This window comes from Amphibalanus amphitrite, unplaced genomic scaffold (assembly GCF_019059575.1).
Source record: "Amphibalanus amphitrite isolate SeventyFive unplaced genomic scaffold, NRLGWU_Aamphi_draft 000355F_arrow, whole genome shotgun sequence".
Lineage (NCBI taxonomy): Eukaryota > Metazoa > Arthropoda > Thecostraca > Balanomorpha > Balanidae > Amphibalanus > Amphibalanus amphitrite.
Window position 1 is genome coordinate 43474 of NW_024881849.1, and position 22371 is coordinate 65844.

Here is a 22371-nt window from a genome sequence, read left to right on the forward strand (position 1 = left end):
AGCAGACAGAAACATATGAACATGCAGTGGCGCGGGAACCGGGGGGGGCTAGCGGGGGCTGAGCCCCCCAGCTTTTCGGCTGGGGGGCTCGTAATGTATTTGAGCCCCCCCCCCCCCCAGCTGGAGGAATCGAAATCGGAAATCTACCAACATAATTTCATAGATTCATACATAGGCGTGGGAACCGGGGGAGGGGGCAGTGGGGGAAGCTTGCCCCCACAACTCTGAGGCCGTGGGGGCGGTGCCCCACAACGTTTCATGAGGCCAGGAACCGTTGGGCAGCTTGTCCTCCCCAAATTAGGGGTTGTGGGTCACAAAGGAAGAAACAATGTAAGTGAAAAATCTGCGTCCTTCACTGGCTCGGCAACTCATTTGGCAGATTAAAACCTTTACTCCAGGTTGCCAAAACGGTAGTTTCTTCACTCAGCTGAGACGGAATACCTCACTTTTTGAAAATATTTTCGTGTTTTTTTTTTGTTGTTGAAAAGGCCAAGGTCTGAAAAATAAGTGGCCTAAAACCGGTGAGAAAACTAGATTTGGGGGTACCCTATAGGTTGATTTCTATTATGGTTCAGCCCCCCCAGTCTGGAAGAAGTTCCCGCGCCACTGTGAACATGTGAACAATCCTCCAGGAACATGTGACAGAGGGCAGGTGGTGAGAGCAGCGGAGCACACCGGCTCCACCGCTCTACCCCGACCGGCTCGGCGGCGGCTACCACCCGAACGGGGAGGTTGGAGTTGTGGACCCGAACAGAGGGGAGGGGGGGGGGGGGTTACAAGTTACAACCTTCTGTGAGGGCAGGGGGCCGTTCGGGAGAGGTGGGAGAGGTGCCCTCGGGGCTCGTTGCAGCGCGCGCATCATTGAATTACCCAAAAATAGGTAAATTAACTTGAAAAAGTAATTGCCTACAGAGCCTTATAATTCACCCACTACAGGAATTCGAAATGATACTATTAAAAAGTGCCACAATTTGTGTTGCGATCTCAAGATATATGCCCTCAGGCCACCTGGCCCGACTGATACGGGGGGAGGGGAGGGGATTTCCGCCGGCTGGGGTGGGTGTGAGAGGCGAGAAGTCAGACTGGATTGGTTGTGCTCAGACAGCATACAGCGGACGATGTGCGGATAACCGATAGGCGGTATACAAGAGGACGAATTGGTATAAAGGCACGAAGGAAATGAAGGAAACGAAGGAAATGAAGGAAACGAAGGAAATGAAGGAAATAAACCGTGAAAGAGTAGCCGATGAACAACAAAATTACGTTGAAAAAATAGAGAAGAAACAGACACGCAATGGCCGTTTTCACGACGGAATAGCAGGCATCTATTTAATCCCCATTTGATCCTTAAGTTCCTCAGGAATTTTAGTAGTTCTTTTTAGTAGGTTCCCCAGCTTTCGAATGAATGGTGCGTTAGTTTGCTATTTTTCTATTAAATATCACATCGATTTACTTTATCTAAGGATTTATCACTAATATCAACATTAAGCGTAAGCACAATTATAAAATTATGAAATTATTAAATACTAGTACAATAGTTAAAAAAAGATACTGAGTTGCCAGGCTACAAAGAATATATTCATTTATGGCGCACGACAGACATTTAGAAAGCAGCGCCCTGTTTTATTGCACGCTGCTAGCCGCTTCGATTGGGTTTTGCAGGCCGTCGTCATTGGTCGTTACACGTATGATGTCACGCGACTTGTGGCCTGTCACGGCTTGATCTCCACTAAATGAATGCAACAATGGCCTTTTAAGTTGATCTCTGTGGCCATCTGTCTATGGAGCGACCAATATGAAAGTTGGGTGAATTTACCGGGGTTACATGACTATGAGCAAGCAAATGTGTATCAGGAATGGATTTAGGTGGAGAATTGCGCTGGGCCATGAGTGCTCGAACGCTCCCAATTCCACGCCGGTTTGGCTTTGGAGCCGAGACAGACGATGCGGGTCAAGGTCACCGCTGGGGTAACGGTGGATTGGGTGCGCCCGAGCACCCGTAACGCGGCACAATTCTCCATCTATGGATTTTCCTATTCGCTCAGCATTGTGATAGCCGCTCGTAATAGCATTTACTCTGCTCATGTACCTATCCCCGGTTATTTAAAACAAGTTTTTGTGGGGGAATATCACGGCTTTAGGTACTCGGTGGCCCTATTCACGACTTTCAAAGAATGCTCCGATAACTAAACACCGCACAGACCTACTGCATTAGTGAATCTGACAGAATGTCTGTGGAATTACATCCCCCCTCACCACACCCCTAAAAACTCAACCAGTGTCCAAAACCACTTTTATCGACTCGCCAAAAAAAAAAAAAACACACACACACACACACACACACATACACACACAAAGCATGGGGCATGTCAGCTCTCAGTTCATTTATTATTGTCTTTACCATGGTTCAATTGCATTGCGCGATTTAAAGCACGTGAGTGCCTATATAGTATATATGTAGAAAATAATATCTACAGCAAAACATCCAAAATTACAAAGGCTACAATGCTTAAAAAGTAGGTTCATCAAGGAAGCCCATTTTTACTTGCGTTGTGTTCCCAACCATGCGATTCCAACGCGGGCTATTCGCAACGTCTGTTAAGGCACGTTAACAACTGACAAGCCGCCACCGCTGCCACTTATTCATAGATGGTTGATATCGCAGCTTGGGCGTCAGCAGCGCGGCCCACAACGCACGGTATATAGAGTACTCCACAACGCGTCGGCGCCAGCGCACGCAGCTGTTGGCACTCGGCAGCCGGTGTTGCGACTTAACGGCCGGCCGGCCCCAAGAAGGAGAAGCTCTTGGTGAAGCTTTGTGATCGCCTCATAGCCGCCTTGGATGTCATCTTTCTTGGCAGATCCATCCGTTCAGATGGTACGGTGCAGTCTGGATAAAGGACGAAGTCCAACGCCGCTAACCCCGCGACCGCCACCCCACAACGTGGCCGCAGACCGAACGGGCGTGAGGGCCGTAAGGGCCACCCCGCCATCCGGTAGGTGGCTGAGCAGCCGGGCGCAGCGGCGCCTGGGCGGCGGCCGCGCTGAGATGAAGTCCCAAACCGCCATGTCGCCATCACCGCCATCACCATTGCTGCAGCTGTTCCCAACCGCCTCAATCGCCGCCGTTTTGCCAGCAGTCGCGCCGCGGAATGGCAGAAGCTCCAGAGTAGCCTCCAGCGCCCCTCTCCGCACGTGTGCAGGTGCACTGCGGCCGCCGGGTCCGACGTCCAGGCAGAATATGATATTTCCATGCTGCTCCGACGGTGGGCTGGTCTTGTTTGGGCGTTCCTCCACTGTGACGTCGGTCACGCCTGCCCCGGCCAGGGCGCAGAGGCCGACGTGTCACCATCCGGTTGCAGTCCTCAGTCGGGTCGCAACGTGTACCTCTTCCGCAGCGTGGAGCGCGCTCCCGCTGGGCAGCGATACAGCCAAAAGTAGCATAGCATGCGGGCGGCCAGCGCTGCGCCGGACAGCGGACCCATGCCGGGGGTATGCCGGTCTCGGCCATTAGCGGGGTCGTCGGGGCCGAGGCTGTACATACAGCTGGTGACCGCGTGAGCCGCCAATCGAAGCTCACGGCTTATAAGCTCGACGCGGGCATCACACGCCGTCCCGATGGGAGCTCCACGACGCCGCCGCGAACTCCAGAGCGGCTCGCAGCGCGAAGACCAGTACGGACGGCCGGGGCAAACGGCGTGCGGGAGTCGCAGGCGACGTTCTGCGGACAGAAAGGGTTGGGCATAAGCTGGTCGGCAGGACACTCTTGAGCCGAGCCTTTGATGTAATTACAGATGATCCAGAAGCATGCACAAAAATTCATGACACACTATTCTCATTTATGTATTTGCTACATATGATATGATATACCAGCTCATGATCAGTGACGCATTCTGGGCAATATGTTCTAAAGTGAAGTAACTGAAGTTACAGCTTAAAAGCTTAAAAAAAACAGCTTAAAAAACACACACACACACATTCGATAGCTTATGAGAATAACATGCCTTGTGTGCTTAATGCAGGAAAATATTTTTCACTTTTTTAGAAACAGCAAAAGAGTTGTCAACAAGCCATGTCAACTATCTAAACAATTTTTATGGAAACTGCTCTAGCTAGCTTAAAGTTCCACAACGTTTCCGGAGCACCGTACCCAAACTCAGTTCATGTTACAAGAAAAAACAGTAATAATGCCTCCTAATTTTGAATGAAATATAGGTATGAGTATTTTGATTTGGAAAGCAACAAATTTCCGCACATCATTTTAGCAAAATTACTATTTTCTTCAGCCATCAGGTTACACAAAACTATAGTAAACTTTATGATCTAGTTTACAAAAAAACCAAAGCCCCGATTTTAACAAATGTAGATAAAATTTAAACAATTTTAAAAAATGTATCGTGGAGAAAATGAAAAGTGTAGATTTGTAAAGCCGGGATATTTCAATTTCACGGATTAGGCACTTAAAGAAATATCTTCACCTTTCTTTGAGCCACCAGCCTTCACCCAAGTTTTACACGAATGTAGTGAAGCAGACAATGTGGCAACTCAAAATTGTGATGGTTTGAGATAATTATGACGGTAAAAGAAAAAGCAACACAAGGTTCCTTACCCTCGTTTTTTCACATGGGTTCAGATGAGGCTTCAACTGTTGCCGACCTGAGGAGCTATAGGGACTTTAGCTTTCCAAAACTCATTTTCTAAGGGCACTGAGCAGTGTTTGGCTTTCACACGAATGCGATAGTAAGTTATATGAAGTTGACAAAGCAAGCAAAGCAAAGCATGATGCCCCGCGCGTCCGCCCGCGACCACGCCCCGCGTCCGACTCCCGACCGCCGCGTGACCCGAGGCGCCCGGCGGTCACGTGACCTACCGGCCGGGACTGCAAACGGCCTTCACCACCATTCTTGTATGACGTCATATCCTACTGAGGTGCTGATTGGTCGGAATTAGATACCTGAAGGTAATTATCTGCCGTAGTTATTTTTGTTTCATTGTTTTGCGTGTTTTCTTATATGAAATGTAATTAAAAAATTTGTCATATTTTAATCACCATTAAAACATAACTGAATAGGTATAAAAGAGAACTCGATATATACTTTCCTTGTTTTTAAGAATTCCGGAATTAGATACCCGAGGGAGCAAAGAGGGAGCAAGTTGCCACGCTGATTTAATACCTCATAGTCGAAAGGTGGGCTACTAGAACCAAAAATTGCTGTGTTTGTAAATAAATAAGTGATTTGAGGGCAAAAAATGCCCAGATTTAAACTTCTAAAATTATTTTGAACATAAAATATTTCAGTTTGAGGGATGTTAAGGCCTCTAAGGGTAGGTACTTTTTAGGTATCAAATAAGTTCCTCTGCGAAAGTTCCGTCGTGAAAACGGCCAATATGTTTTATAAGGAGAACATTGCTACGAGTATACGCCTATAAAACTCGATCCCAGGGCCCAATCTTACCAAATGCCGTGAATGCGCATTCACGGCATTTGGTAACATTCACAACTATTCCACATTCATTTATTCATTCGTTCAGACAACATTCATGATTATTGACGCTATCAAAATCATTGGACAAGATTAGCTGGATGTAAATAAACAGGATATCTTTGATATCAGTGCCGTAAACTCCGGCCAGTGCTGCCAAATCCTATTTACGGCATTGGTAAGATTGGGCCCAGCAGGATAGGTCATGTGCAGTGACACAAGAGCGGGGATTGCGAGCATTACATCATTTATAAATGCTGCGCGACCTACATTGCACAATAGGTCGAACGTGACAAATTTATTTGCTCGTTTCACATTGGTTGCTCACGAATTCGGCTGCCGCCTGAAAGACTTTGTCAGAGGGCTTGACGTTATGGCTTGACGGCATTGCCTGCTATGTCATTATGACGTCATATGTGCGTTGGTATGATGTAAAAGGCAATCCGCAACTGAGCAAAGCATGAAGAGGGATGACCGCAAATCTCACGCCATGGTTTGATGTCGGCTATGGACTTAACACTTACTTCCGGACTTAGAGATCAAGTAGGTATAAATATACCTGACAGTGAATGGTATATACCATTCACTGTCAGGTGTACAATCTCATCTAAGAAGACACTGAAATGAAATCGCTTTTGCTGGTGGCTCAAATTTCATCGCAACCACCTAACAAAAATTATTTTTCTCTGTGGCAAAAAAGAGAAGCATGTTTTTTTCGTGTTGAATTTTTACTCATTGTAAACGCTTCCCTGTGCCCAAGGCCCTTTCTTTCGCTGTGTCCCTGATATACATATTTGACATCGTATTAACTATTTCATCCATGACATAAACTTGGATGTAGAGGTGGCAAAATGTGGACCCGAGGACCCGGTCCAAAGAACCGGTCCAGACCGGTTCCTGGAAATTTTCTGACGGGTCCAACCGGGTCCTACCACTAACAATGCTTCTTTCACGCTATACCTGACTGCAAAATATGAAGTGAATGGAAAGAAAACATTTGCTCAGGTATGTTTCTTTCCACACTGTAGCTTATAAGTATTCCCAGTGAGAGAAAGGCAGTTTTACATGATGCAACCAATGATACCTGCAAACAGTTTTTGGGAAACGGGTCCAACTGGTTCCTTTTCAAACTTAGACCGGGTCTGACTGGTTCCAGAAATGTCCGATTGGGTCTGGTTCGAGTCTGGTTCCCAAAATTTTCAACCTTTGCCACCTCTACTTGGATGCATTTCGAGTTTCTCTCCCTCCCTCGCTCTCTCTCTCTCTCTCCCTCTCTCTCTCTCTCTTCTACTCTTTCCTCCTCCCTACCTTTCCCCCTCCACCTTCTCTTTCTTCTACACCTGCCCCCTCCCTCTCTCCCTCCCTCTCTCTCCCCTCCCTCCCTCTACCTTCCACTGGTGCCTATGTACCGTACTTCCTGTGTTACCACAATAGCTGCTCTGTATTCGTTGTTGCTGGGCAATGAAGCGTGCACACTATACCCTATCAAAACACGTGATGCGTTTTGTAGCGGTGCTTCCAAGAGTGAAGAACTGATGCCTATAGCAGGAATTCCGGATGGAAGTGTGACGTCATATTCAAACGTGGGTGGCGACTTGTTGCTGTTTTTCTCTTCAAATTAATCATCGTCTGTGCAGTCTGCTTTGTCATACAAATTATATCATAAATCATTGTAGATATCATGCATGTTCTAGACCACAAGTCGATACTATGTACATGGGACGTGATCTCCAGCTTTTCTTACATACCAACAAATATCAGTCGTCGCCACTCGTCATAGAATATCACATATTGTATTAAAGTTCCTTTGTTGTTAATGTTGTTGTTTTTTTTTTGTCAAAGGCTGGCTCTTCCTGAAGGATGTGCAAGCTTTTAAAATGCTTAGGGAGCAGTAACTGGGTACCGTTTTTTTAGTATCGATGAACCCCATTTCTTTGTATACAGCCAACACCATTGATGAAAGTACCTACTTGAACATCATTGAAGCTTTCAAAAATAGCGTGCCTGGATAAAAATGCGTACCTATGACTCTCGCAAACAAAGAAGCACGAGAGCCGTAATTTGATCTTCCTATTCGACGATGTGATCTTATCGTAGGAGTGCGTTGACTGGATTTCATCTTTTGTCTTTGTTTCGTCACACTGATATGACGTCACATTGATGACGCAAACTTGCCCTTAGCTGACACTCACGACTAGCCTGGTGACCTTCCGAACAATGCAGTCAGTTGCGCACAGGAAGGTAATAACTAATAACTGAAGTCGCTCTGCAATATGAAATAGAATATGGATAGATTGAACGGTAATGTTCTTCCTTCTTTTTTCATTTTCCGCGCTTTTCTTATCTCATCTCTCAGTTTGTTTTTATTCTGCATTTTTCATTTCAAATAATCCTGCAAAACACGTTAACTTCTTAACCATAGGTATTTTTTTACAAACGCATGTATTTTTCATTTATCTTCTTTCCTATTCTACATGGTGCATCCCTTCAAACACGTGACCTTCTTGACCTTTTGACCTATGAGTTATGACCTAAACAAACTCACACGGGTCAGCATATTTCAACCACTTGAACCTCCAGCCCTAGTTCCACACTCAAACAACGCCCTTATGTGGCGCCTCAGACGTCGCTCGCTTCAATGCCCCCAGGCGGTGCCAGCGACCGCCAGGCCGCGGCGGGCGACGCCCCGACAGCCTTTGTCCTTACACTACCATCATAGCAATGCAAATGTCCGTCTTCAAACACCGCTATGTGACGAGTCAGAATGTTCTGTTCTGTTCTAAGAAATGGAGCAGACGTTAGCGGGTGGGATATTCTAACGGTTCATATGACATATTTTCGGACATAAATGATAGTAACAATAGGTGTGGGAATTTGGGTGGGGTGTCGATGTTTTCACTTTGAATGCCAAGGTGGGGCGTGAAATGTGTGGTGAATCAAATGTAGGCTGGTGGTCTTAGGTTTCTTCTGGAGGAATCTGAATAGCTGAGATGAAATAAGGTCAAGAAATGAGACTTGCGGAGGGTGGATTTTTTTTTTCTTTCACCAAATGGTGATTGGGATGCATTGTTTAGCGTGAGAGTGTATGGTATTTCCAACGACAGAATGATGCTCCACAAGCAAAGGGACACTTTTAGATTGCTAAAATGTTTTGACTCAGATGTTGTTGGCAGTTATTAATGTACGACATAAATAGACGCACAATTAAAAGTTTTTCGAAGGCAATTTATCAGTTAAGCTGTTAATACCTACACCTTTTTAAACTTTTTTAACATTTATCTTTAATCATGAAATATTTATATTTTAACAGGACCGTACAGGCTTTGTCCAGGCCGGTATGCGTCATGCGGAATTTCTCACTCGGACCAGCGTGGACTGGCGTGGACCACATGTGCGTGTTCATATTCGCGTGCTGACAGTAGTTAGCGATAACCTCCTCCGTCCTCGTGGCTCGTATCGACCCCCACCAAACACGATTTGGCAGCACTGTAATGACGCCTGCTGGGCGTGAAGGTTTCCCTTCACCATAGGGTTTACACACAAATTGGTCAAAGTTTGAGCCAGGATATACTAGTCTAAAAATGCAAAAAACGAACAAATATTGGCATCAATAGATTCAGCATTTCATCGTGTGCCTCAAACCGTCCATCATTTGGCCTCAAAGGAGGTAAAAATTGTTCAAAATCGAAGTTGAAAAGATGCTTTCTGAGCACATAATCTGGTAGCAATCACGTGACTTGCTATAAGCAGCTTATCGATAATTTACAAACATAATTATTAATATGCTGCTTTAAACAACATTAATCATACATTTTGAGCTTTCAGTACTTTAAATAAGGTCAAAACATCGCAAAACACAAAAGTTAATACAATAGTCACGTGGGTGTCAGGAAATGTCACAGGTGCGTCAAATTTGTGACTGGGGCTTTACTTTCAAACATCGGATCTACCTGTTTCTTATAGGTATCTTGGCTCGTATCTCAGAGCACTTTCGCCTGATTCGCTCAGCTGTGATTTGCTCGTGTTTAAATCCTTTCGAGCGTGTCATATGTCGTAATGTTTTCCGGTCTTGCGTGTTTGTTTTTGCGTTCACTTCCTGTCGGCATGGTGTGTTCACTCGGTTTGGTAAATGTAAGACGTGTTTCACGACCGAGTGTGAATGATTCAGTTGCTTGTTTGTCGCCTTACATTCGACTGTACTAGTATATGCTGCCTGGCAATTTTTATTTCGTCTTCTTCAGTTCATGTTGAATGTCTAACTCGCTCGTAATACATGACCTTACATTGATAGGTATTTTAGATACATTTGACATTGCCTGGATGTAAAATGACTTTTAAAACTAATCTCAATAAAAAATTATGCTAGCGAGTAGAGAACGTTGAAATCATTTTCATTAACCCGAATGACAACCACCGTTATAACATCTTTCCCCGGTCTACCTAACAATTGCTGTTGATCTTCTTCCATCAGTTTACCCACGTTTTGTCTCTCCCTTGCATATGGATATTCAGCAAGGCCAAACCATACCACACCAGCGCGTTTGGTGACTGCCCTTCGTGCTAGGAGGTCAATGCCATAAGAATATGCTGGTCCTTATCATGCCACAGTGCGTGTTTTAGGGCAGTGTTTTACTGCTTCTAACAGCGCCTGAATGCTTGGCCACTTCTCGCCTTGGGTGTACGAGGGGGTATCGAAAAGTTCTGATCATCACCACGAATGAGATATGATAGAAATTTGATTGTTTTACATGATGTTCATTACTCCTTCACAAGTCACCACACACGACCGCAAACTTATTGCATCGTTTCTTGAGCTGCCTCAGGCGGTCATTGTAGGACCTTCGCACTGTCCCGTAAATCACTGCTCCATCTCATCAATGACGTCATTTCTGTCCTTAAATCACCGGCCTTACTGTGGATTCTTCATCTCCCGTAACAATCAAGAGTCAGTTAATACCCGGTCAGGTGAATTTCTTAGATGCGGTAGGATTTTATGTCCACATCATGTTCTTTCTTCAATCGCAGCTCAGGACGAATGGGCGGGAGCACTGTTGGTACGGATAAAACATCTTTCTTGGGCTTTTTGTGGCGATTCTGCTTGAGGCCATCTCGCAACTTCTTCAAAAGTATGCAGTGGTGCTTGCTTATCAATATCCGACCATCATCAAGACAGTCGGTAATGACTATCCTACGCCAGATCCAGAACACTGATAGCATTGACCTTCCATATCGGCTTCTGCATCTTCGCCTTTTAAGAAGGACAGATGTGCCGTGCTTAAACTTCTTGATCATCTTTTTGTCTCTGGATCATGCACATAGATCCAGCATTCGTCGCAAGTTATCAAATTATCGAAGATGTCTTCAATTTCCTAAAAAAGGCCTAGTCTTGATTTCGAAGGGCCAAGACGCATTTTTCTCTTGAACAAAGTAGACACACGAACTTCTAAGCGGGCTGACTCCTTTATCGTCTGTAGTTCTTCGCTGATAATATTTCCAGGCACTGCCAGCATTGAGACCTTTCTGTTGCACAATCATCTGAAAGGTCGCACGACGATCTGTAAGGATGAGGTCCTCCACTTCCTTCACAGTCACCACCTTGTCAGTCACTGGTAGCCACTCACTTCTTGACTCCCCTGCAAGGGCCATGCAACCAAGTTGAAAATTATTTCTTCATTTTCGGTAAGTGCATGAGATGGGCTTTCCTCGCCATAAACTGATTTCACGTTCTTGATGTATTTTCTCAGTGTGATACCGTTTCAAATACATTAGTTGGATGACAGTTCGGTCCTCAATGGTCCCAATACTCATCTTTTTTACTTCTAAGTCTCTCCTACATAAGATAAAACCACTTCTCAGGATTCTCTTTGCGGGAACATTGTTCTTAATAACCAAATATAATACCAACCAAAAATCATCAAAATCGGTCTACATCTTCCATGTGATGATCAGAACTTTCCGATACCCCCTCGTAATATGATACCATAATATCGACGCGTTGAAAGCTCCTTTACGTGGCAAAATGCTTGTGCATGATGAAGATAAATGATGGTCCTGTTTAGACGAACGACAAATTAGACATAGTGTGATGAAGCTGACCATTTTATGACTTATAAACTGCTGCATAATAAAGATGTAACCATGGAGAATACGTTATGGAGACAAATAGCGTACCTATATATTTTGACGAATATATTTTGACGACTATTCACTCTCCAACATGTAGTCATGAGAAGCGTTTAGCTCCGCATACTAACTATTTATATATTTTATGGACAAGGCTGCTCCATATTAGCCCTTTTCTGTTTTACCTGCATTACCTTCTTTTGTCATTCGATTGACATTCTCTCGCTCTTTCTTTGGATTAACACGTCCTTCCTTCCCTTCAGGTGCCGATGTTGGGTGTTGTGTATGTTATGAACACCATAGTGCATGCCCACTCCAGCCCCCTCCCCCCACCTCCACACATCAATTTATCGACTGGAGCACGTGAGCCGAGGGCAAGCTGTTCAGGGGAGGGGAGGGGGGGGGGCGTAAAAACGGCGGCCCGGGCGGCTCCAAATCGGGGTAGACTGATGGCGTATAGTCACGCGCGCATGGGGAGGGGCGATTGGGAGGGGGAGGGGAGAGTTGGAAGCGGGGGAGGAGAGTGATCGACAGGCCTGCGCGAAGGAATGAGTCCCAGGGAAGGGAAGGGAGAATGAGTTGAGTAGTGGGATTAAATTGAGAATGCTGGGATAAGTTTTTGAAACAAAGTTTTGGTCTCGTTTGTTTCCAATAAGTCTTGAAATTTTACAAAAATGCAACTGGATGTTTCGTCATTCTGTTATCGGCTGTTGTTCTGATTCCTGACACATCTTCCCTGAAATCGTGTTCTTTTTTACTAATCGTAAACAGCATTCGTGATCAGATATCGTGCGGACTAACTTTGGAGACTCGGCTACGGAGTTAATCAACTTTTGAACTAATCATGTTTCTTCATAAACTCTAAACTGGGAAAGTTTGGGGGCTTTCATTAGCTGGGACTGTTTGGTGAAGTGAATGTCGTACGATCATGGATGGTACGCTATGGTTGTTTTTATTGCAATAAGGTCTAAACGGGACTCGGGGTGTCGTTTTTTCTTGCGATAAAGTATAAATAAAGTATAAAATAATGTATAAAAGTATAAAGTATAATAAAGTATAAGTATAAGTAATAAGTAATAAATGATATAATTAGATGATCATAATAAAATGAAACCATATAATATCAAGTATAAGTAACAATTATAATAAAGTACAATAAAGTGTAAAGCTTAGCATGATAACTGTACACTAATAAATTGTGCTTTGTGTAGACGACGATGTGAAGTTTATATTTTTGCTGGGACTCGAGAAATCACAGCGTGCTAGCGGCAACAAAGGCTATCTTATGGATGAAGTTGCAGCGGAGTGCATCAAATAAAAGTATTTACGTATTTATGACATTGTTGTCTTTTTCTTCGCAGGTGAAATCGTCGAGTGACCTGGCGAAAACCTCGTCTCAACCAAACACAAAATTTTCAACGAATCAGCTCATCATCATCACTGAATCATCAATCACGAAGCACATTCATTAGTAAGGACTGTTTCAAACGCTACTACAAACCAGGGGTGGCAAATAGTTGAAGCGGTTCTTCCGGCGTCCACCACGCGGCGCTAGTATCGTCTGATGCCGGACGTTGTCTCAGCCGCGAACTCGTGACTAAGACGGCACGGCCCGTGACGCGACCGGCACGGGGTCGTGACGCCTGCGTCACGCAGCGCGTCACAACCGTCTCAACCGTGACGGAACGTCCAGGGTGCTTCGGCAGTGCCGCAAACGTCACATACGCCGTGGTGTGTAACGGACGTTACAGTCCGGTGCGTTGCGGCGATTTTGGACGTCACAATAGACGTAATCGAGTGAGGAGCTTGCGTGTTGTGTGAGTTGAATGTCAATGACATGACATATATCACAGCGCAGAGTGGACATTCGATATCAGTGATGCAGGGCTGTTCAGACATGGCAATGGCTCAACGAGAAAGAAGACGGCTTCGACTTGAAACAAGGAATAAGTCAAAATCAACCCATCGTCGAGCGAAGTCTCTGTTGGAGCCTTCAGAACATCATGGGACGTCATCAATGCCATGCGTGACGTCACATATGATGACGAAGATGGAATCTCCTGACAAACAGGAGCAGTCCGTGACTGAACGGCTGAGCGGAACATTCTTTCCCAACGATGGTGGCAGGTTACAGGACTCATCATCACCGAGTCATCACAATTGTCTACCAGCAACTCCTCTGGATATTCTCACATCGAAATCTCAAAAACAATCATTACTTTCGCCACAGACGGCGACAAAAACACGGTTACGACTGTCGCGCCATCTATGGACGACCTTTGCAGTTGTGTTGGTGGCGCTAGTGTCGCCTGCACTTGGAAACGTCCCGCCGAGGTTTCTGTTGGACGGTCAGAGCGAGATCGTGCTGAGGCTTCGGGAAGGCGATCAGACTCCAGTAGGTAAGTAACTGCTAGCTGGAAACATGAGTGCTGTAGATGTAAACAGACGTCATTTATTTTCATATCTGCAGCTTCAGCACAGTCATAACTAATTTTAAAAGTGTTGTTCTGAGCATGACTTATACCTACATGGTAGATCTGCTTATAAACTGCTACAGACCCTCTCTTTTTGTCATTTTGAAGAACACGAGATAACGAATCCGATCAATTGGCTCTGAAAGATCGTTCGATATCCAACATCAGCAATCCAATAGCGTCTTCTTTTTAGACGATAGTCATTGACCTCATCATCTTGTCACTGACCCAATGACGTCATTTCCCCTCCCCTCTCCGCCACAGGCAGCGTGATATACCGTCTGCGGGGCTACGACCCGGACGGCGACCGTCTACAGTTCGCCATCAGGGGTCAGGTGGGGTCACGTCTACTGGAGATACGACCCGCTACTGACACGGAGGCTGATCTGGTGCTAAGGAGACCGCTGGATCGGGAGGTTAGTGAGGGGGAGGGGGGATAAGGGAGGAAGGAAGGGGAGGGGAGGGGAGGTGAGGGGGGAGGGAGAGAGAGAGAGAGAGAGAGAGAGAGAGAGAGAGAGAGAGAGGAGAGGAGAGAGAGAGGAGAGGAGAGGAGAGGAGAGGAGAGGAGAGGAGAGGAGAGGAGAGGAGAGGAGGGAGAGGGAGAGGGTGAGAGAGAGGAGAGAGAGACAGAGGAGTTGGAAGGAGAGGAGGGCGGAAGGGAAGGGAAGGGAGAGATCCAAACTCCAAAGTTTCATCCATCACAAAACATGGGCAATGATAATTGAATACCTACCCAGTGTTCGTTCTGAATTTTACGCCACCACTTTTCTTGACTGTGATTGCTCGTCAATCTGCTTCTTTAGGCCGTCTATGCTCTTTTGCTATTCACTATGCTTCTCTTCGTTTCATCCTACCTTCTCTTTCGTCCTTTGACTGCTTTCGTGCCCTATTCCTTTCATTCATTTTTCCCGTTCATTCACTCATTTTTTTTTACCGTTTCAGCTTGAAGACGAATACAGCATAGTTCTCACTCTCACGGACGGTAGACTCGGCGAGGCTGTCGTCACCCAGTCTCTACTGATTCTGGTAGAAGATGTTAACGACAACATGCCCGTATTTCTACCACACGAACCCACCCTAACTGTGCGAGAAGACTCCCAGCCGAGGGTGTTGGCTGTCCTACAGGCTACCGATCGAGATGAGGGGCCGTTCGGTCAGGTAAGTTATATAAAACTCGTTCGTGATTGTTGGTGCAGTGATCAGCTGAGGACAAATCAGCCATTTTTCTTGAATGCAAATAGTTTCGTCGCTAAACCCTAATCGAATATTCGATTAATGGACATTGGACATCCTAATCGAAGTGTCGAGTGTCGATGCGTGAGAGAAGTTTTTTATTTTCAATTTTTTATGATCGATTCTAACCGTTTTCTTGTGATTTACGAAGTTCCATTGTCCATAACTTACACCAGCGCCATCTACTGTCGCCCTCAACAGGTTGTATATCGGCTGGAGGCCGACTCCTCAGCCGCCCGCGACCTTTTCTCCGTAACAACTCGAGAAGGTCGGGCCGTTCTGAAACTGGATGGGAAGCTGGACTATGAGCGACAGCCGTTCTATCAGCTGCAGGTTCTAGCCGTGGACAGGGCTGCAACAAACGCGCACACAGGTCAGTTGCGGGTGTTTGATATTTTTAGGGCGGAAAATTTTTCTAGAAATTAGTTGTAAGGATGATAGTTATTTGAATTGGTTAATTATCTTGCATCATCTACGAATTATATTGTATTGTATGGGTGTCTCATGTCTTGTTGATAACACCTTCAGCTCCACTAAGAAACGGCATATTTTGCACCGTTGTTGATATGAGTTACTTCAGGGGCATTCCACGATAGATCGACCAAAAAAACTTAAAATTTACACCCGCATATTTTATTTTTTGCTTAAAATTGGTCTAATGGGTTGTGATGGGCGGGGAACCCAGCTGTGGCAAGGATTTTTTTCTTCGAACAACGGTTTCCGAGATATAGCCTCGGGCAGTTCCTGGAGGTCACGCTGCAACCCTATGTTTGGCGGCTTATAACTCAGAAACTATTGGTTTTCTATGGTAAAAACTTGATATGGTTCAACTCGCAATCAACCAACAAACGTTTTGGCTATCTCGGATTTTCGATTTTTGAAAATTTTGATCACGTGACATCTTGACCTTTTTTCGAAGAGTGACCTTGATATTTTCCCAACTGAAAGTCGCAATTTTGTCTGATGACGATTAAAGCCTTATCAATTTTCATTCATATGCGATAATAAAAAAGTGGCTTTCGGCCTGCGTTGACCTCAGGTCAGGTCATTTTTATGACCTTCCCATTATTACGAGCGGGAGCGACAGCGAGATCTCGAGAACAAAGCAAGATAGCGACAAGCGGTAAACGGCACAGGGTACACATGGATAAGGTCTACAATTTTTACTCAGGTCATTTTCAGGTCAGGTCAAAGATGACGTCACAGGGGTAAAAAGAAAGTCTAAATGGCGGCACTACATATATATGAAGTTTTTCTCGAATACCTTTCGAAGTATCCCAGCTAGGAACAAACTAATAGCACCATCGTGATCCTCTCGTCGATCCGCATCGAAACATGTGTATGTTGACCTCGAAAGGTAAAGGTCAAAAGTTGACCTTAGGTCACGTGACCTTAAGGTCATCATATATATCATTCGATGGGCCTTGACGAGCTGAACACAATGAGCCTATCCGCGCGGCTGTATCTCAAACCTGTAAGGAGTTATTAGCAAAAAAACATTTTGGTGACCTTTAATGACGTCACATGACCCAAGAGCAACGTCACAGTTGACCAAGAGCAAAAAAGGTCTCAAGGTAGTCAAATTTAGTCGCATATGGAGTCACTCATGGTATATTAGGCAATTCCGACGCGTTTTAGTGTAAAAATAAGGGAGCTGATTTTTCCCCAATTGACTTATAATGGGATGGTCAAGAAATAAAAGACTCGAACGTATTCAGCACACATTTCTCATCTGGCTGGCCTGTTCTAGTAACACTTGCTCACAAAATCTTAGCTATGATCACCTACTTCGGCATTTTAACGTTCCCTCGATCAAATCACGTCTCATGCAACATGACCTGATGTTCCTTTACGGTGTGTTTCACGGCCACATTGACTGTCCTCAGCTGCTACATCAGTTTCAGCTGTCGACACCTGTCAGACGCAACAGGTCCCCAGCTCTTTGGCATGTGCCGTTTGCTCGATTGTTTGTTGTTTGTTTATTGGGGCTTAAGGGCGCGCCGACTACAAGGTCATTTTGCGCCCATAACTATATACAAGTAAAGCAAGTGTGTCACAAGAAAACCGACGTAATAAAAGGCTTAAAAAGCCTAAAAGCTGGTTAAAAGGAGCAAAGAAGGGTAAAATACTCCAAGCGTATCGTAAAAGACAGCTGACTAGGCGTAAGGACTAGATTAGAATAGACGTATGGACTAGTTGGTTTGGTATCAGATCGAGTAGATTACTTGGAATTTGATTGAACGGATAAAGGAAAAGATGTTGCCAGATAAGACCCAGGGTGACTCGTCACCCAGCAAGTGGCGGACGGTGATATCCGGAGCGATGCGGCCCAGGTAGCGAGTCCGGTCCGGTTCCAAGCGTCGACAAGATAAAAGCACGTGGGCGACGGTGAGAGGCACGGCGCACCCGCCGCAAACGGGCTGCTCATCTCCGCGGAGGAGGTGGCCATGCGTCGCATACGTATGACCGATGCGGAGCCTGCATAAAATCACTTCGTTTGACCTGTTGTCTTGCGAGCAAGACCTCCAATGCTCCAGAGTCGGCTTCACCTCTCGGAGCTTCCTGCCTCCACGCAGGCGCCACTCTGCCTGCCACTCCGTTAGAATAAAAGATCGTACGGCAGGGTAAAAATCACGCGCCGGCAATGGCAACCGACGAGTGCAGGGTGCTGCAGCAGCACGCCTTGCAGCCGCGTCTGCCAGCTCATTGCCATGAACGCCAACGTGACTGGGAATCCAGCAGAACTGAACAGATTTACCCGATTGTTCTACTGACTGAAGCCGAGCTAAAATGTCTTGAACGATCGGGTCGGCTGGATTAAAACTCCGTAGGGCCAACAGGCTGCTTAGGGAGTCCGATAAAATCAAGTAAAAAGGTCCGTCCGATACCTCAATAAAACACAAAGCCTTCTCGATGGCAACAAGTTCCGATGAAAACACCGAGGCGAAAGATGGCAACGAAAATGAACGGGTATCGTCGCCAGCGACGAAAGAACAGCCCGCTCCCTCAGGTGTTTTAGAGCCGTCTGTGAATACAGGAATAAAACCATCGTAAGAGGCAAGGTGTTCCAAGGCTCGGACTCGTGCCTCTGCAGGCAGCAACTTGCCCTTTGGAACTGCAGAAAGCGAAAGATCCACCTGTGGACTGACACTTTTCCACGGTGGAGGGGGCGCAGCCCAGGTACGACGAACGTTACGCAATGCTATGTCAGCATTTGAAAACAGTTCTTTCATGCGCACTCCGAACGAGGGCCGTAACCTTCCGTTACATCGGGTGGCATGCCGTGAAAAAACGTATGGGTACGTCGGGTGCATAGGAAATTGGCGCAGTTTCAGCGCGTACCGCATACCCAACATCTGACGGCGGAGTGAAAGTGGCGGTTCATGCGCCTCAGCAAGAATGCTGCTCCTTGGCGAGGTGCGGAATGCTCCGGTGGCTACTCGGAGTGCTGCATGATGGACTGTATCCAGGACCCTCTTGCTAGATTCACTCGCTGAATCGTAGACAAAGGAAGCGTAATCTAGCTTCGATCGTACAATAGATCGATATAGAAGAAGAAGGGTCCTGCGGTCCGCACCATAAGATGTGCGGGCGACACATTTTAAAACGTTCAGGGATTTAAAACATCGTTCCCGAAGCGTTCTAAAATGTTCTTTATACGTTAAACGACTGTCAAAAAAGATCCCAAGAAACTTCGCCAACGGACGAGTAGGAATCACCTGTCCATAGAGCTGGATTCCCAAGGGAAGGTCGCCGCAGCGGCGGCGGCAAAAGTGCATAGCGACGGTCTTCGTTGTTGAAAAACGAAGACCGTTGTCACGACTCCATCTCTCCAACCGCGTCACTGCAAGCTGCAGCTGTCTGGCCATATGCCGAGCGCTTGAAGCGGCAAACCAAATGGCAAAATCATCCACGAAGAGCGATCTACCGATCGAGACCGGCAGATCATCAGCGATGTCATTAATCGCCACTGCAAAGAGAGCCACACTAAGCACCCCGCCCTGGGGAACTCCGTTCTCTTGAGTAAAACTGCTCGAAAGACTACTGCCAACTCGGACTTTGAACCGACGACCCGATAAAAAGTTCTTAATAAAGAGGCCCATCCGGCCGCGTATGCCGTACTTGTGTACTTTGGAAAGTATTCTGTGTCGTAACACTGTATCATAGGCCGCCTCAATATCAAAGAACAGTGCTCCAAGGTGCTTCTTTTCAGTAAAACAGGTGCGTATCTCGGTGTCGAGGGCTAAAATGTGGTCAACAGGGCTGCGGTGCTTTCTAAAACCGCACTGGGCGTTTGTAAAAACACCGTGATGTTCCAAAAACCAGCTAAGACGCACATTGACCATCTTCTCCATCAGCTTTGAAAGCGATGATGTGAGAGAGATGGGCCGATAGTGGAGAGGGTCATGTCCCGACTTGCCAGCCTTCAAGATAGGAATGATAGTGGCTTCCCGCCAGGTCTCAGGGAAAGTGCCAGTCTCCCAAAGCGAATTGAAAGTTGCTAGCAGCGCCTCGAGGGCAACTGCTGGGAGATGACGGAGCATGTCGTTGTGGACAGCATCCGGACCTTCTGAGACGCTGCGCAACGAGCTGATGGCAGACGTGAGCTCAGCCATAGAGAAAGGCTCATTGTACATCAAATTTTCAGCTGTGCTGAAGTCCACGGCGGCTGGTGCAGGTCGTGAGGACGGCTCTCCTCGGCAGCGCTGATAGAGTGCACGGCCTATCGTCTCTGCGACGTCTAAAGGGTGGGATATGTCCGTGTTGTTCACTCTTAAAACCGGAAGCGGAACAGAGCTGAACCGGCCTTCAATGCGCTTCATGCGTGCCCATATCTGGGTCGTAGGAGTAAAACGGTTTAAGGAACTCACGTACGTGCGCCATGAAACAGCCTTTGCCTCTTTTAAAACGCGACGGGCAAAAGCCCGCGCTTTCTTAAAAGCGATGAGGTTCTCAGTAGTACTGCTCCGGTCAAACTTTCTAAAAGCGCGCTTCCTGGCACGAATCGCATCTCCGCATTCCTTGGTCCACCACGGGACCGGAGGACGACGAGGCTGACTCGACGTCTTGGGTATGCACCCGTTTGCGGAGTCAATGAGTAAATATGTAAAATCCTCTGTAGACATCACAGAGGCGTCGGCTCTGGATAAAACCGTGGCCTCTACGGCGGCCTGGAATTCGCCCCAGTCGGCCTTCCGAACATTCCACCTGGGTGGACGGTTGCCTGACACTGGGGACTCCTGGTGCTCCAGCCACACTGGGAAGTGGTCGCTCCCGAGTGGGTCGTCATGGACGGACCAGGTAAAAAGCTGAGCTAGCCGCGGACTGACTAAGCTCAGGTCCAGAGCCGATGTTTGACCGGAGGGTGTTGTAAAATGGGTGCGCTGTCCTGTATTTAAAATACACAGCGCCTCATCGCGGATAAAAGATTCTAAAAGTCGACCACGAGTGCCAGTCGTGTCGCATCCCCACGCCAGGCTATGGGCATTAAAATCGCCGACTACCAGGACCGGAGGTGGAAGCTCATCGACAAGTCGATGCAGCTCAACCACCGGGAGCGCTATACCTGGTGGAAGGTATAAAGAGCATACAGTTAGTTCCCGGTGGTTGAAATCAACTCTAGCGGCTACCGCCTGCAGAGGAGTCTGCAGCGGAACCTGACGTGCGGGCACACTGTGGTGCACTGCCAAAAGTACACCTCCATGGGCAATGGTCGGGGTGTCTAAGTCTCTTCTAAAAACAGAGTAACCCTTGATGGCAAAGGTAACGTTTGGCGCTAGCTTGGTCTCCTGGAGACCTAAAACAAGGGGTGTGCGCCAACGGATAAGAGACTGTAGGTCCTGGTAGTTGGCCCGGAGGCCTCTACAGTTCCACTGTAGAATAAAAGGCGTGGTTAAAAAGGCGCAAAAAGGGCGCATATAACATGAGGCAAAGGCGCACACAGATACCTGACTGACCACAAAAAAGGTAAAAAGCACCGAAAAAAATGCACCTGGTAAAAAAGAGCAATAGCGCGAAAAAGATAAAAGGATAAAAGAGGAAATGACTAGACTGAAAGACTAGACTAGGTCCTCTAACTCCGAGGAGGCGCTCCCCCCGTAGCGGATACGGGGGTGCCCTGAGCCCTCTCGGTGAAGCCTCCCTTCGGCAGAGGCAGATCGGGCATGGCTCGGGCCCGGCTGGGGCCTTTTCGACCGGGGGGCGTCGCCCTCCGAAGGTGACCAGCTCGGGGACGTCTGCCGCTTGGCGAGGCGCCCTGGAGCCGCGGAGGGCTGTTGCCGCCCCGACGGGGATGTCGAGGCGGCGGCCTGTGTCCTCGACACAGGCGTCTCTGGCAGCGGCGGTGGTGGCCGCCGCTGCGGAGGTGGAGGAGGCGGCGGGGGACCCATGATGGGCCGAGTCCCCGCCTGAGGTGTCTCCGGGGTGTCAGCGGCAACGGCCGCATTGGCACTCCCGGAGGCGGAGTCGGCAGATGAGGCTTCCTTAGCCTCGAGGGCCTTCTGGACGAGGCGAGCCCTCCTCGCCTCTCGTGCCCTCCTCTCCTCCTCCCCCCGCCGCAGCGCCTCCTGCACCGCCGTGGGCGGTCGGGGGCGGGGCGGGGTGGGTGGCGCCTTACCCTGCGCCGGAGGGCGCCGACCACCCTGTCGGCGCTGGACGACGGCCCAGCCGTCTCCATCACCGTTCGCGGCTGGAGCGGGACTGGGTGGACCCCACACTGACTCTTGAGCAGCCTGCTCTGTGTTGCTCGGCGGCGCATGAGGCGCCGTGGTGTCCGCTGAGTCACCAGTGGCTACGACGGTGAGGCCGAATCGTTTGAGAAGCTGCACGAGCTGTGCCACACTCATCTGGGAGGCATCGGTAGAGTTTGTGACTCTCACCTTCTGGGCATACGAGGTCTTCGGGTGACTCTGGTTGTACACCTCCCGGGCCTCTCTGAAAGACAAATTTCTGGTAGCCTTGATGGTCATGATCTCTTTCTCCTTGACGTATGCAGGGCAAGACCTATCATACGCGGAGTGCGGCGTCTGCCCCTCTCCGCAGTTGACGCATCGGGGGGT

The 22371-nt window shown here is 47.5% G+C and overlaps 1 protein-coding gene across 1 annotated transcript in view; it reads left to right on the forward strand.

Moving 5' to 3' along the window:
• Positions 1-13026: 13026 nt before the first annotated feature.
• Positions 13027-22371, forward strand: part of LOC122389356 (cadherin-23-like) — a 42761-nt gene continuing 33416 nt past the window's right edge. Inside the window, exons 1-4 of the mRNA XM_043381289.1 lie at positions 13027-14005; positions 14345-14496; positions 15023-15238; positions 15515-15686. Of these exons, the coding sequence (XP_043237224.1) occupies positions 13444-14005; positions 14345-14496; positions 15023-15238; positions 15515-15686 (1102 nt within the window). The 5' untranslated portion in view covers positions 13027-13443. The remainder of the gene's footprint in view (positions 14006-14344; positions 14497-15022; positions 15239-15514; positions 15687-22371) is intronic.